The sequence below is a fragment of the Rhinoderma darwinii genome, chromosome 5, assembly GCF_050947455.1.
Source record: "Rhinoderma darwinii isolate aRhiDar2 chromosome 5, aRhiDar2.hap1, whole genome shotgun sequence".
Classification (NCBI taxonomy): Eukaryota; Metazoa; Chordata; class Amphibia; order Anura; family Rhinodermatidae; genus Rhinoderma; species Rhinoderma darwinii.
Genome location: NC_134691.1, coordinates 324,422,032 through 324,437,735, shown reverse-complemented (window position 1 = coordinate 324,437,735; position 15,704 = coordinate 324,422,032). Strand labels below are relative to the sequence as shown.

Here is a 15,704-nt window from a genome sequence, read left to right as displayed (position 1 = left end):
CCTATTCTGAATTTACAGAGAGGGTGCCTCATTCGTAACCCCTCTCAACTAGCTACAAAGATTGTCTCTCTCTGGGGGATCTGGCATGTTCGTAGGTTACATAGAAAATTCATTGATTTCAGTGAGCACCATGTAATTCTTCATTTCCCCTGTGGTGGCGCTGCAGGGGAATAGAACACTTGCTGCCAGATTACAGCCGATCACTGGGATCCCCAGCAGCAGGTTACCGTTATTAACTTATCATCGGGGGACCTTTCTAACAAAAAGGCATTGTCCAGAGCATAGAAGTCTTTTAAATATTAGAGCAATTCTTGATTGCCAAGGAAATTCAGAAATGCCACATTTTAATGCCCTTAGTCCGTGCCAGCTGTATCAGCCTTTTAAAATGTCTTTCTATGTTGCTGTGTTAAGGGATGTCCCCCATACATTCCTTTACATCAAGCCCATTTAGTTTTATATCCCTGTTATTAGGATCACCGTGAGATCTTAGGACATTTTGTTTCTTTTTCACTGGACCCCACTAATATTTCTTCCGAGACCTAATCTTTTGGTATTATGGTGTATTCAGATTGATGCCAGTAAGGAGCGGCAAGTCTATTCTGCACAGAATCTCATTCATTCTGTAGAATTCCTTTTGCACTAGGCAGAGGGGGACGTGAGCTGACTGGTAGTGAACTATTTACTGAGCCTCAAAAGAGGGGAGAACAAAAATACCTTGAGAAGGAAGAGGAAAGACTTGAAGAATGAAAAGGCCACCAGTCGCTCTGCAACAGGGGGCCAGTGATGTCATTTTGGCTGGGAGAACAATCGCTATTCAATAGGCAATGCCACATAGAATTCATGTTGCTTATTTTGTATATGAAAATATTAGTTTTAGGCTGGGTTCACACGACCACATTAACGTCCGTAATGGACGGACGTATTTCGGCCGCAAGTCCCGGACCGAACTCAGTGCAGGGAGCCGGGCCCCTAGCATCATAGTTATGTACGACGCTAGGAGTCCCTGCCTCTCCGTTGAACTACTGTCCTGTACTGAAAACATGATTACAGTACGGGACAGTTGTCCTGCAGAGAGGCAGGGACTCCTAGCATCGTACATAACTATGATGCTAGGAGCCCGGCTCCCTGCACTGAGTTCGGTCTGGGACTTCCGGCCGAAATACGTCCGTCCATTACGGACGTTAATGTGCTCGTGTGAACCCAGCCTTACATCTACTCCGCAATTTTAAGTTGTCCGGTTTCAAAATATTTATTTTACTTGTATGATTAAAACTTCCCCATATACTTTCTGTATTAATTCCTCACGGTTTTCAAGATCTCTGCTTGTTGTTATTCAGTAGGAACATTTATTGTTTGCTTCCAGTGGATACAATTCTGTCCGTGGTCATGTGATGGACACACAGGTGCTGGGATCGTTACAGTTAGGGTATGTTCACACGCAGTGACCAAAAACATCTGAAAATACGGAACTGTTTTCAAGCGAAAACAGCTCCTGATTTTCAGACGTTTTTGTAGCAACTCGCGTTTTTCGCTGCGTATTTTACAGCCGTTACTGTAGCTGGAGTCAATGAAAAACAGCTCCAAAAACGTCCCAAGAAGTGACATGCTCTTCTTTTTCACGTGCGTCTTTTTACGCGCCGCATACGCAGTGTTTTCATACGTAATTCGGGCGTTTTATGCCTCGAATTACACCTGAAAAAACGCCCCTAATACGCCTACAAACATCTGCCTATTGCTTTCAATGGGTTTTACGGTGTTCTGTTCCCACAAGCCTTAATTTTACGCGTCGCGGTCAAAATACGGCGCGTAAGAAGTCGCATGCGAAAAAGAAGTGCATGTCACTTCTTGGGACGTTTTTGGAGCCGTTTTTCATTGACTCCATTGAAAAACAGCTCCAATAACGTCCGTAAAATATGCTGCGAAAAACGCGAGTTGCTACAAAAACGTCTGAAAATCAGGAGCTGTTTTCGCCTGAAAACAGCTCCGTATTTTCAGACGGTTTTGGTCACTGCGTGTGAACATAGCCTTACAGTGTGTGTATAAGAGCTGTGTCTTATAACGACCCCAACACCTGTGTGTCCATCACAAGACCAGGACTGAATTGTATCCACTGGAAGTAAACAATGAATGTTCCTACTCAATAACAACAAGCAGAGATCTTGAAAACAGTGAGGAATTAATACAGAAAGTATATTAGAAAATTGTAGAACTTTCAATTATACAAAAATATAACAATCTGCTGAAACCGGAACACCTTTAATGTAGGATTTAAATCCCCCACCCTAAAAAACTTAAAGGGCTTTTCTGGGTTTATGTAAATAAGGCTTAAAGGGACACTCCCACCAAAACGAAACTTTCCCATGTGTACCATTATGGTATTCGATGTGTCAGTCTCTCACCTTTTATTTTTCTCTATATATCAGATTGGGATGGTCGGTTAGCAGCAGTGTGAATTCGGCTCGGTGACACGCATTCTCTACTTGAGTCTATGGAGATCTGTGTGTCACCCATCACAGACTTCAGCAGGTCCTGTACCACACTAGTTATACACAGGGGAGGGACTTCTATCATAAGCTACCACTGATACTTAGACAGGTATGATGTAGGAGAATATAGTGCAGCCTCCCTGTCTGGATACTTATGGTTTCTCAGCTTATTTAGGGGATAGAGAAAATGATAATCACAGTGTCCCCCTGTATGCAGAAATGGTATGGTCTTTAGCTGGTCATGTGATGCTGTGCTGAAGCATCATGGAATTGATAGCAAAGCAGAGAGGAAGAGAAAGCTGGGGAAATCTAAGACTCAAGATGGATGCTTTTTTAAAGCAGCAATTCAAAAAGTAAGTACAGTATATATAAAAGAGATGTGGAGTGTCAGGTGGGAAATGCAGATATGGAAAATTGTGTTACCACTGGAGGTCTTCTATAATCAGTGTATAATGAAAAGTTCTGCAGAGTTCTAAGACACTTTAGGGGGAATTCTTTAACTTTTCTATGCCAGTTTCCTGGCGTAGAAGTCGCAAATAGCACAAAAGTTTCGGTAAAAGATGAGACTTGTGCCATTTGTGCTGCTCATGCCACTTTTCCAAAAATCTGGATAGAGTTTAGCGGAAAGGGGCAAGGCCACCTGTGGCTCGACAAATTTATCAGAATTTATAACAGAAACTAGCGTAAATGATGCCTCAAATCTACACCAGCTCATGGCTGGTGTAGATTTCACATTATGGCGCTCAGACAGAGCTGCTCCTTATTTATTGAGAGGCATATAAAACACCAGTCTTAATAAATTCCCCTATATAGAAGGGGAGGGGCGATGGAAAGAAAGGGAGGGGATGGAGGGAGAGGAATGAGGAATAAGCAGAGGATAACCACTGGTAAAGCAAGCACTCGGCTCAGCGTTATTTTAAAAAAAATAAAAAATGTATTAACAAAATTATTTAAAATGTGACAAAGGTAGCACCAAATGCAATCCTGTGTCTAAATAACAAAAGTAAACACAGCACAAAAACACATACAATGAACAAACATAAATAGACGTCACAGGCCCGGCTTCTGAGGAAGTCACATGGTGACGAAACGCGTCAGTGTACGCCCCTTTTTCTGACGTCACACGCCGGGAATGTGTGGACTTACCTGTGGACATTACCTGCTGAATAAGTGCGATCCAAATTGCACCGCTTACATCTTGCCGAGACCCATGTGAATTGAGGCTGCTGGTTGAGGCACATGTGGTTTGCGTCGACTAAATTCTCTAACCTTTTGGCTCCAAACTGACATTTATTGTAAGCCATAAAAGGAATCTACTGCTGGGACGGACAATCTTTACCATCAGCCGCCATTGTCATTGGGCTCTCTCCAAGTTGCTGGCCACGACACTGACCGCTGGAAAGGCAATACACCTATAACCAACAGATTGACACTGCCTATGGAACTTACGGTCTATACGCTGATCCATACTCCAGAAGCCAAATATTCACAGAGTAGGTGATAATTGTCTGAAAGCTGGGGGTCCTCACCCCTGGGACCCTCATCAATCGCAAGAACAGTGGGTCCTGAACAACCTGCTCCTCTTCACTGCTCAATCGCAGTCAGGAGGACATTGAATGGAGCAGTGATTGAGCACGTGCACTGCTGCTCCATTTAATGTTTATGGGAATGACGGAAACAGCCGAGTACCGCGCTCGGCTGTTTCTGTCAGTCCCATAGACATTAAAATGGAGCGGCGTGCTCATGCCCAACCGCTGCGTCATTCAAGTCCCTCCTCACTGTGGAGGGTGCATTGAGAAGGATATGGCGGCTCTGGATCCCATTTTTGCAATCGGTGGGGGTCCCAGCAATCAGATAATTATCACCTATCCGGTGGATAAGTGATCATTGCTGATTCTGGGACAATCCTTTTAAGGCTATGTTCACACATGAGATTTTCCACGTGAGGCTGACCCTCAGATTTCTTCCGCGGTTTTGCAGTAAAAACTGCAGCGGTTCTACACAGATTAGCACCATTCAATGGGGTTAATCTGTGTATTGTTCCCTGAGTCATAGCATACACAGCAGAAAATGCATTTAGAAGTGACATGTCACTTTTTTTTTATTGACAAAATTTACAATTCTGTGTGTTGAAAATTCCTCCCCGAAGGCGCTTTCCGATTAAAAACATTGGGAAGCATTTTACAAGTTGAATTTACGTGAATTCCAACATGGAAAAAAGCATTGGCATCTGCATGAATTTTCCTCCGTGATAACCAGGCCTAAGCCTTAGATCCCCCCCAAAGTGCTTGGCACAGAGATGCCCTCTTATAGTGCCAGACATGCCTCCATTCACTGTCAGAGAGGGACCTATAGTGCCAGACATGCCCCCATTCACTGTCAGAGAGGGACCTATACAGTGCGACACATGCCTCCATTCACTGTCAGAGAGGGACCTATACAGTGCCACACATGCCCCCATTCACTGTCAGAGAGGGACCTATACAGTGCCACACATGCCTCCATTCACTGTCAGAGAGGGACCTATACAGTGCCACACATGCCCCCATTCACTGTCAGAGAGGGACCTATACAGTGCCACACATGCCCCCATTCACTGTCAGAGAGGGACCTATACAGTGCCACACATGCCTCCATTCACTGTCAGAGAGGGACCTATACAGTGCCACACATGCCTCCATTCACTGTCAGAGAGGGACCTATACAGTGCCACACATGCCTCCATTCACTGTCAGAGAGGGACCTATACAGTGCCACACATGCCCCCATTCACTGTCAGAGAGGGACCTATACAGTGCCACACATGCCTCCATTCACTGTCAGAGAGGGACCTATACAGTGCCACACATGCCTCCATTCACTGTCAGAGAGGGACCTATACAGTGCCACACATGCCTCCATTCAGTACTTGACACATAAATCGGACCTGGGCAGCCTGTCTGCTCTGCCAGCAATTCACCATGGCATTAAGTGCCGAGTTACAACCGGAACAAACCCAGGCAAGTGCTGCATTGTATTGGGCACCTGTAGATGAGATGATCATGTAAAAGGATTGAAATGTCACTTGCAAACCAGTATAACGTCAAGATAAACCATCCAGCTTTGTGGAACCAGTAATGAATACTGTACATCTATCATGTTAGTGTCTTTGTATGCCTCTCTTAAAGGAACACTCTGGGCAAAACTGATACAATGTGTTGTTCCTGTTATGGCCAAAGTGGGCGGTGCATGACACAGGGATTCTCTCTTTGAATTCCTGTCATGCTCCGCCCCTTAGACTCGGCATAAGACAGTATTAGTTTTGTCTGGAGTGTTCCTTTAATGTTCGGGGCAGGTACTATACATCTTATTCTTAATCTGGCTAATTCCAAGTCAGCAATTTGCAGGGAATAAGAAGGAGCAGCTATTACGAAGATTCTGCCTATGTTGTATTTCCTGGGCAGATGGCACAGCAAGCTGCCATTTAAGTTCTGCCATTTTAATCATCATACATCAATCTCCGCTCTATACAAATCCACCTCTGCACTTGTAGCCAGATTGTCTCCATCTCTCTAGTAAATAGCTTGTTACAGTGGACCCCTCACCTAGACAATGCGAATTTGCAGCATACATGAGGGGTACCATTGAGGGGTAAGATCTGTCAGCGTGGTATCAGGTGCCATATTTAAATTTGTGGGTTCACCTTTCCATTTCTCCAATGTACTTCCATTATTGGAATCGCTATATCCTATAATAGTGCAGGGAAGCCACAGGGAAATCAAATTCGGTTTCATGGCAATCTGCGTCTACTGTACCACTTGCAGAATACAGACTCCTGTAACCAGCAGCTTGTGGGGCAAGAGTGGAAAATCGGATTTCCTCTGAAGGCCCTGCCCGATTTTATGTACATAAAGCTTAACCATTACATAATAAAAGGTTCTGCAACTTTTTAATATAATTTGTGCTCGAATTCCTCATTATTTTTTAAATATCTTTTCTTGCTGTCAGTGAATGGAAATTATCCTCTTTACTTCCAGAGCTTAAAAAGAACTTCTTGACCTAATACTTATCACAGCTGAGGATTTGCTTCTATTATATCCAGTCTAGACAATCCTCTGAGGGCTAAACAGACTCCGGACTAATACAATTTAGGCTTTGCGCACATCTAGTTTTTTACATTTCTACATCTGTAGAACTAAATTGCAGCATACCTTTTTCTTTTCTCTGTAGTGAATAGCGCATGCTTTTCAATACAAAGGAGTCCATTTGTGATGAATGCCACTGTATGCCATAGATTTTCCCGACGCAGTACAAAAATGTGTTGTTTACGGAGCGTTACACTGATACATTGTAGCAAATTTCCGAAGAGGAGAGATTTGTGTTGCTGATGTATTTATTTTACAGAGGGTTGTCAATTGTAATAAATCCTCAACTGTGAGAAGTATTAGGTCAAGTAAAGTTTTAAGCCTCTGGAAGTAAACACAAGTGTTTCCTTTCACTGACAGCAAACAAATACTGAAAATGGTGAATGAAAAATGTAAACACAAACGGGGGAATTTATGAAGACTGGCGATTCAGACGGCAGTCTTGATCTAAAGAGCGCTGATGTTCCAAATTTTCACACCTCAATAAATTAGGCGAATCTCTGACCTTCCGTGAGCCAGGAATCCAAATCTACTCCAACTGTCAGGTGGAAAATAATTGCATTATAATTTACGTCAATTTCTGGCATAAATTATAGTAAAATTGTTGGCCTGCAGAAGGTCCCGCCCCTTCCAGTAAGCTCCACCCAATTTTTATTAAAGTGCCGTGTTCCTGAACACTCACAAGATTCTTATTGCTGGATAATAACTGAAACGCCCCAAAATACATTTTAGGCAGAATCTTACAGTACCCCTGTACAACATTTTAGAACCCCCTCCCCACCTAATATATACAAGGCCTGAACTAACACCAGACTGGAGTAGAATACATTGCACACACTTCTTTTATCACTATGTCTTATAATAGAGTTTATCTTTTCTTTTAGGGTGGAGAACATTGTTACTACCAGGGCCAAATCCGTGGAAAGCCCAAGTCTTTCGTGGCTCTGTCAACCTGCCATGGACTTTAGTAAGTTTCGTTTACGGTTTGTGCTAGATGTTGCATGAAGCAAAATCTATGACTATATAACAGGATGAACAAAAATATCTGAGGATTGGAGTGTTTTTGGTCGGGTTAGGGCAACTCATAGATGACCTAATAAAAAGGGTGCTGCCTGGGGACAGATGTCCGGTAATATTCCCTCTATGTCCCCCAACTGTGTGCATTACAGATCTGATGGATGCTAATTCAGGTATGTTGCAAAACTTCATCCAATGCACCAAATAATGAAGCTCTGCTGCCCTCTGCTGGTAGTCTGTTAACATAGCATCAATACAAATCTAAATGACCATTCCTACAGAACGACTTATTCATTGAATGAAAAAAAACGAAAATAATTACAATGGCCTAATATGCCAAATTACAAGAAAATACAGGATTGAGGATCTCTAATTTAACTAAACATACAAATCATAGAAAAATTTTTTTTATTTCAGTTTCCTCCCACACCCCAAAAACATACCAATAGGGAATTTAGATCGTGAGCCCCAATGGGGACAATAAATAAGGACCTCTGTACAGAGCTGCGGAATATGTTGGCGCTATATAAGTAACATAAATAAATAATACTTTTTTTTTCTAAAACTAGGTCTGCAATGCAACATGAAGTCACATGTACATCAGTCACTATAAAATCATGGTAGCGATGCATTACTTATTATTTATTTCAGTTACTTATATAGCGCCAACATATTCCGCAGCGCTGTACAGAGGTCCTCTTTTACTGTCCCCATTGGGGCTCACAATCTAAATTCCCTATTGATATGAATCTTCTGTTGTTCCCTATAGGAAATTAAGTTGCAGGCCAAAATTTGAGCTGTGAGAGAATTTTTGCTGTAGTTGCCAGGCTTTCCCATAGAGAATAATTGAAATTGCGATGTGATCATGATTCACGTGTGACTTCCACAATACAGTTCTAAGATTAAAAATAGGATTCTGACTCACTTAAAAGGGTTGCATCAAGAAAACGCATTTTTAAAAGACAGTCCTCCTGTCGACCAGCTAATATCACCGAGGTAAGTTGCGGCTGGCCAGACATTTTTTCTGCAGTGGACACAATAGAGGCAATGTAGTAGATGGAGCTCATTCAAATTAATAGGAAACCATATAACATATGGCAGAAGTAAGTCCACCAAAATGGTAGCAACTCTAAGGGCTTGTCCACACGTAACAGAACTGCTGCAGAAAATTTCTGCAGCAATTCCGCAGAAATTCAGTTGCGGAAAAACTGCACCATTTCCTGCGTTTTTTACTGCAGAAAATGGTGCACAATAGGACACATGGACAGGATTGTCTTGTTTATTTTTATTAGAATTCTGGCTTACTTAACTCCTCAAGGACGCAGCCCTATTTTTTTAAATCCAACATGTCACTTTAGGTGAGAATAACTTTGTAATGCTTTTACTAATGATTCTGAGATTGTTTTTTGTGAAACATTGTACTTTATGTTAGTGGTAAATTTTGGTCAATACGTTCTGTGTTTATTTGTAAAAAAAAGCACCAAAATTTTAGAAATTTGAAAAAATTTGCAGTTTTAAAAATGTATATTTCTCTGCTTGCAAATCAGATAGGCCCCATGCACACGGAAGTATTTTTGCTGCAGCAATTTGCTGCGGGTGAATTGCGGCCCCATTCATTTCAATGGGCCCATGCACACAACCGTGGTTTCCACGGTCTGTGCATTGCTCAGAAGCCTGGACCACAAAAAGATAGGACATGTCTTATTATGGCCGTGTTTTGCGGTCCAGGCTCATAGAAATTAATGCACGCGGCCATGTGCACGGCCCGTGATTTAAGGTCACCCGCGGCCGTCCGAGCCGCAAATCACGACCCGTGCACACCACTACGGTCGTGTGCATGAGGCCATAGTAATACCACACAAAATAGTTAATATTTAAAGGGTTATTCCCATCTTCATAAGTTGACCTATTAAGCTCAACCCGTTAAAGGTCATAATTTTTGGAAATACCTTGCTTTATGAAAATTCCCATCCTCCATGTCACTGTCAGTCCATCTTTGCTTATTGCTCGTTGTCTAGGGATCCAGCCACTGCTGTTTCCAGATAGCGGTGCCCGCACATGCGCAATGATATCCTCTCCGTCCTTAGGAGAGGATATCATTCTGAGGGTATGTGCACACGAGGGCATTACGTCCGTAATTGACGTACGTATTTCGGCCGCAAGTACCGGACCGAACACAGTGCAGGGAGTCGGGCTCCTAGCATCATACTTATGTACGATGCTAGGAGTCTCTGCCTCTCCGTGGAACTACTGTCCCGTACTGTAATAATGTTTTCAGTACGAGACAGTTGTCCGGCAGCGAGGCAGGGACTCCTAGCATCGTACATAAGTATGATGCTAGGAGCCCGGCTCCCTGCACTGTGTTCGGTCCGGGACTTCCGGCCGAAATACGTACGTCAATTACGGACGTAATGCCCTCGTGTGCACATACCCTAATTGTGAATGCGCACAGTGCAGAGCGGCTTGATTGACATCGAGCCGCTCACGCCTATTTTTATAACAGATAACCAGCACTAGCTGAGTTATGAAGTTAGAAAAAAAGGTAGTTAGGGAATTAATTTTTAACTTTTTTTTTTTTTTAACATGAATAGATTTATAATTCAATCTCTGATTAGGATTCATTATTTTAAAAAAATGACAATTTGGGAATAACTCTTCAATAATTTTTTTTTAAATATTTATTTTTTAAGGAAGTTATAAGGATTTTACATTTAGCAGTCATTTTTACAATTTTTAAGAAAATCTGTAAAACATATTTTTTTAAGTGCCAATTCAGCTCTGTGGCAGCTTTGAGGGGTCTTTATATTAGAAACCACCCATATAATATAGCGGCTCATAGCTGGTGTACATTTCAGTTTATGGCATATGGACAGCCAAAGATGCAACAAATTTATTAGGAGGCATGAGAGTCCTAATAAGTTTGGCTCATTTTGCTCCAGCGAAGTCTGGATTAAGATTGGCTTATGAATTGTCAGTCTAAGTAAAATGTGCCGCATAAGTATTTGCAGCGCTACTCAACTTTTTATCATGATTTAAAATGTAAAATGATGTAAATGATCTAAATTATAATTTTAAAGTAACTTTTCTTCCTGACTTTTCCCAGTGGGATGTTCTGTGATGGGAATCAGACATATCTCATTGAACCGGGAGAGAAATACAAACCAAACGTAAGTCGTTTTTATATTAAAGTATAAACAAAAGAAAAAGAAAACCGCTCCAAAGGCGGCTGAAAAAACGCAGTGAAAACGCCGCGAAAAACGCAAGTTGCTCAAAAAACGTCTGAAAATCAGGTGCTGTTTTCCCTTGAAAACAGCTCCGTATTTTCAGCTGTTCTTGGCTCAGCGTGTGAACATACCCTAATAGTCACTGAAATGAAGGTGTGGGAGCGCTCAGCGCCTTGCACCTTCGGCTGTGATCAGCGCTCCTTGTCAGGCTGAAGACGTTCTACATAGAACATCTATGCGCCGATCACAGCCGAAGGTGCAGGTCGCTCAACTGAGCGTTTCTGCATCTTCGTTTCAGCAACTTTGGGGGTCTCAGCACCCGGACCACCACCGATCAAAACTTCTGATATGACTCTATGACATATCAAAAGTTTTTTTAAAGTGTAGATACTCTAAGTGAAATTGTCTTATTTATATTGTGTTGACCGTAATGTTGACGATACTTAGGCCTCATGCACAATGATGTTATTATGGGTCCGCAAAACCTCCAAAATGTACGCAGCCATAATACGGTTTCCATAGAAGTCTGAGGTCCTACTGCACTTCTCTAGATCTCCGATTTTATACAGTGGTCGTTCCATACGGAATCTCACAAAAAAAGAAAAAGGTTGTGGCACGCTCCAGCGGATGCCATATTACGGAGTTATTCTTCCCTAGAGCCAGGGGAAAATATCTCCGTAATCTGGCGCTGTACAGAACTCCTGTAACTCAATATATGTATGTATGTATGTATGTATGTATGTATGTATGTATGTATGTATGTATTGGATCTGCAGGGACTTTGTGTAACAGGCTGCTTGCATACAGATCTGCTCATGAGGCCTAATGTTTCACAGTCACTTTGTAATAATCTTTTACATATCACAAAATATTTTAAAAAGTTGTCTGCTTTACACAAGCATTTGAGGTAATAGCTGGGGCTTCTCCGTTCAGGACTCGTCACTAGTAACTTGAACAAAGAACTGCAGCAAGCTGAGCAAAGGACAGCCATTGATTTAAAGGGGCGCTGAGTAAATTTTAATTTTCACTAGTGTTACTACAGGAAAATTTGCATTTAAGATGTGTTGTACCTTGCGATAACAAGTGATCACGTAGGGTCCAGGCTGTGGGACCCTAACTGTGTTTAGCTTATCCCTGAGGGACCAGGGCACAGAGGTGTGCCAAAAATCTAATGTCTATGGGGCCTAGCAGACCCTGGACGCATTGGTGATTTATACAATTATGTGTGAATAGTTGCCCATAGCAACCAGATTCCACCTTTTATTTTTCACAGGCCCTTTGGAAAATGAAATCATCAATCTGATTGGTTGTTATGGGCAACTAAATTTTTTCCTTTGCACCAGTTTTGATAAATCTTGCCAGTTGTCTGCTGTTAAAGAAAGCAGGGGCCAGGGAAGAAAGCAGGGGCCAGGGAAGAAAGCAGGGGCCAGGGAAGAAAGCAGGGGCCAGGGAAGAAAGCAAGGGCCAGGGAAGAAAGCAAGGGCCAGGAAAGAAAGCAAGGGCCAGGAAAGAAAGCAAGGGCCAGGAAAGAAAGGAAGGGCCGGGAAAGAAAGCAAGGGCCGGGGAAGAAAGCACGGGCCGGGGAAGAAAGCACGGGCCGGGGAAGAAAGCAAGGACCGGGGAAGAAAGCAGGGACCAGGGAAGAAAGCAGGGACCAGGGAAGAAAGCAGGGACCAGGGAAGAAAGCAGGGACCAGGGAAGAAAGCAGGGACCAGGGAAGAAAGCAGGGACCAGGGAAGAAAGCAGGGACCAGGGAAGAAAGCAGGGACCAGGGAAGAAAGGATTTTTAATGTCCAGTTCTATTATTTCTGTGGGAGAGAAGTAAAGACAGAAGTGTGAGCAGCTGCTTCTCTCCTCAACTCTACTGAAGGCATGGAGGAGCCAAAAGTGCATATTATCGGACTGACAGCTGTGGGCATTTCTCTCACGTCCACGACCACCTGAGTTTATTTTGGTGATTATGGAAGCACTCCTGCGATTATTTTTTTTGCACCGCCCCATTTGAAAATGTGATGAAGTGCGACGTAGTGATGTATACCGACTTACTAGGTGCATTGTTTTACCGATAGACGCTCTGTTCCTGGCCGCCGTTGGGTCACATGATCTCCATTATGACAACGGAGGTCAGTCGCCCCAGGCAAGTCTGAGACAACAAGGCTCTCATAGGCTTTCATTGAGAGACTGACCTCCGTTGCCTACAGCAGACAGTAAAATAAAGCACCCAGTAAGACAATACACACCAACACATTGCACTTCATCACATTTTCAAACGGGTGGGGGACAAAAAAAAAAATCGTGCTCCTGAGGGTATTGCTCGCTAACTGCTAATGAAACCAGGAACATGTCCAAAATAAGGATGGACGGTTCTTACTAATCGATCAGATTGGTGGCATTCAGTAGACTTAGCCGGAAATCATAGTCCAATGTTAGGTGATCTATCATGGATTCTGCGGTTTGCCAACACTGCCCGTCCTCTAGGTGCGCCCATATAAATACCTTTCGGTCTATACAGCTATACCATCAGTACTTGTAACTCCTGCCATGTCTATTTTAGTAAATACTTGTATTCCACATGAAATAATAATTCTGGAACATAATTTTATATTTCTACTTTGCGCAATTTATGAATAAATGGACTACTGGGCGTTACCGTTCCCCTTATCAATGGGGCATGTCCTTACAGTCTCACTGTCAGCACTGATTGGATAGTTTTTGTCTGTGTAGGGACACACCCAGTTGTTAATTTATTCATACGTTTCTAAGAGGAATGACAGAGGAACAGCAGAATGCAGAGTTCTAAGAAAAGATTTTCCAAAATAGTTTTTTTTACCTGAGGAATAAAAGTATTTGCTAAAACAGACATGTTAGGAGAGGTGACCGGTTCTATTTAATATGGAGAATGTTGGATATTTGTACAAAAAGTTTTAACCCTTTAGAGACAGTGTTGTCAGTAAGGGTATGTTCACACGTGTACGTCCGTTACTGCCGAAATTACGGGGCTATTTTCAGGAGAAACCAGCCCCGTCATTTCAGCCGTAACGGCATGTGCAGGCGCTTGAACGCCGCGTCCATTACGGACGTAATTGGCGCTGCTTTTCATTGGAGTCAATGAATAACCGCTCCAATTACGTCCCAAGAAGTGACAGGACACTTCTTTGGCGCGGGCGTCTATTTACGCGCCGTCTTTTGACAGCGACGCGTAAATATACGCCTCGTGTGAACAGACAAACGTCAGCCCATTGCTTTCAATGGGCAGATGTTTGTCAACGCATTCAAGCCGTAATTTCGGACGTAATTCCAAGCGTAAAACACCCGAATTACGTCCGTAATTAGTGTGTGTGAACATACCCTAAGGATGCGGTGCATTTTTAGTTTCTGCCTCAACATATTCCATCAGCCATAACTTTACTGTTTTTTCCATCGACAAGTTGTTGTGGTATAAATAATATGTTAATTTTACCCTATGGGGCATTATGATTATGTCTTTAGCAAATGTTTATATTTGTATTACTTTTTGTGATTTTCTTTCCCCCCCAAAACTTTATTGAAACTTCACCGATTTATTTTTAGGACTTATTTTAATGCAATAGGCTCTGTGCAAATCACAATTTTGCAATACGTTTAACATATACGCCAGAAAACACTCCTGACATATATGCTAAACATAAACCTGTGACGTATGACATCCTCCTAAAAAAAAAAAAAAAAAAAAGGTATACCGACGTATAACCAGTACGACGGAGGCCAAAAATACACACTTTTGGCTTTCGTTGGGCTAATGGAGCCCTATGGACATGTTTAGTGTGTAAGTTGGGAGCTTTTGTGACGTACTATCTAAACGTACTGCAAAATCATGATGTGCAGAGCGTTCGTGCCTACCGAATAGGGACTTCGTCATGGCAGCGGGCCCCATACGATCCTGTGACCAGATTTTTTCCTGATCCCAGCTATTACCATTGGATGTAGACTGTCAATCACAGCCGATTTGAATGGGTGATGGCGAGAAAAACTTTTCAACCTGCGCCATCCCCGCGGGAAAGTAGTTCCCACCTGTGCCATATATGCAAGATACAATAAAATGGGACTGCGCAGCAGTACCAGCCACACAGACATGGACAATGCTACATACCGGATACTGCAGTGAAGGAGGTGAACGGCCTCTACTTTCTGCTGATAATGTGGGTAACGGGGTTCGGACTCCCTCAGACAAAACATTGATGGCCCATTATATGTTAAATCCTGAAATACCTCTTTAAGGCTCAGTTCATACTGAGTTTTTTGACACGTTTGACGCAGAAGCCACGTCGGAAAACTTGCCAAAAATCTTTGAAATTGCCTCCCATTGATTTCAATGGGAGGCTGAGGCGTTTTTTTCCCGCGAAAGAGGAAAAAAACGCTCGCCGGGAAAATGCGACATGCCCTATCTTCGGGCGTTTACCTCTCTGACCTCCCATTGACAACAATAGGAGGCAGAGAAAGCGAATTTTGCAGCGTTTTTGCCCGTGGCACTCAATGGGTGCAAGCGAAATCCGCCACGAAAAACGTGGCAAACGGCGTGCAGTCAGATCAAAATCTGCCTTAAAATTCCAAACGGAAATGTGAACAGGGCCTAAGGCCGGATTCACACGAGCGTGTTCAGTCCGGGATATACGGTCCGTATGTCGGCAGTGTTTCCCGGACTGAGCACACTGCAGGGAGCCGGGCTCGTAGCATCATCGTTATCTATGACGCTAGAAGTCCCTGCTTCGCTGCGGGAAAACATGTTTTCAGCACGGGACAGTAGTTCCGCGGAGAGGCAGGGACTCCTAGCGTCATAGATAACTATGAGGCTACGAGCCCGGCTCCCTGCAGTG

General features: G+C 43.0%; 1 protein-coding gene across 5 annotated transcripts in view; it reads left to right on the top strand.

Moving 5' to 3' along the window:
- ADAM22 (ADAM metallopeptidase domain 22) overlaps window positions 1-15,704 on the top strand; it is a 250,695-nt gene that overhangs the window by 127,675 nt on the left and 107,316 nt on the right. For all 5 annotated transcript variants that reach the window (XM_075827623.1, XM_075827625.1, XM_075827622.1 and 2 more), the window contains exons 5-6: window positions 7,495-7,577; window positions 10,731-10,794. In XM_075827623.1, coding sequence (XP_075683738.1) covers window positions 7,495-7,577; window positions 10,731-10,794 — 147 coding nt within the window. The remainder of the gene's footprint in view (window positions 1-7,494; window positions 7,578-10,730; window positions 10,795-15,704) is intronic.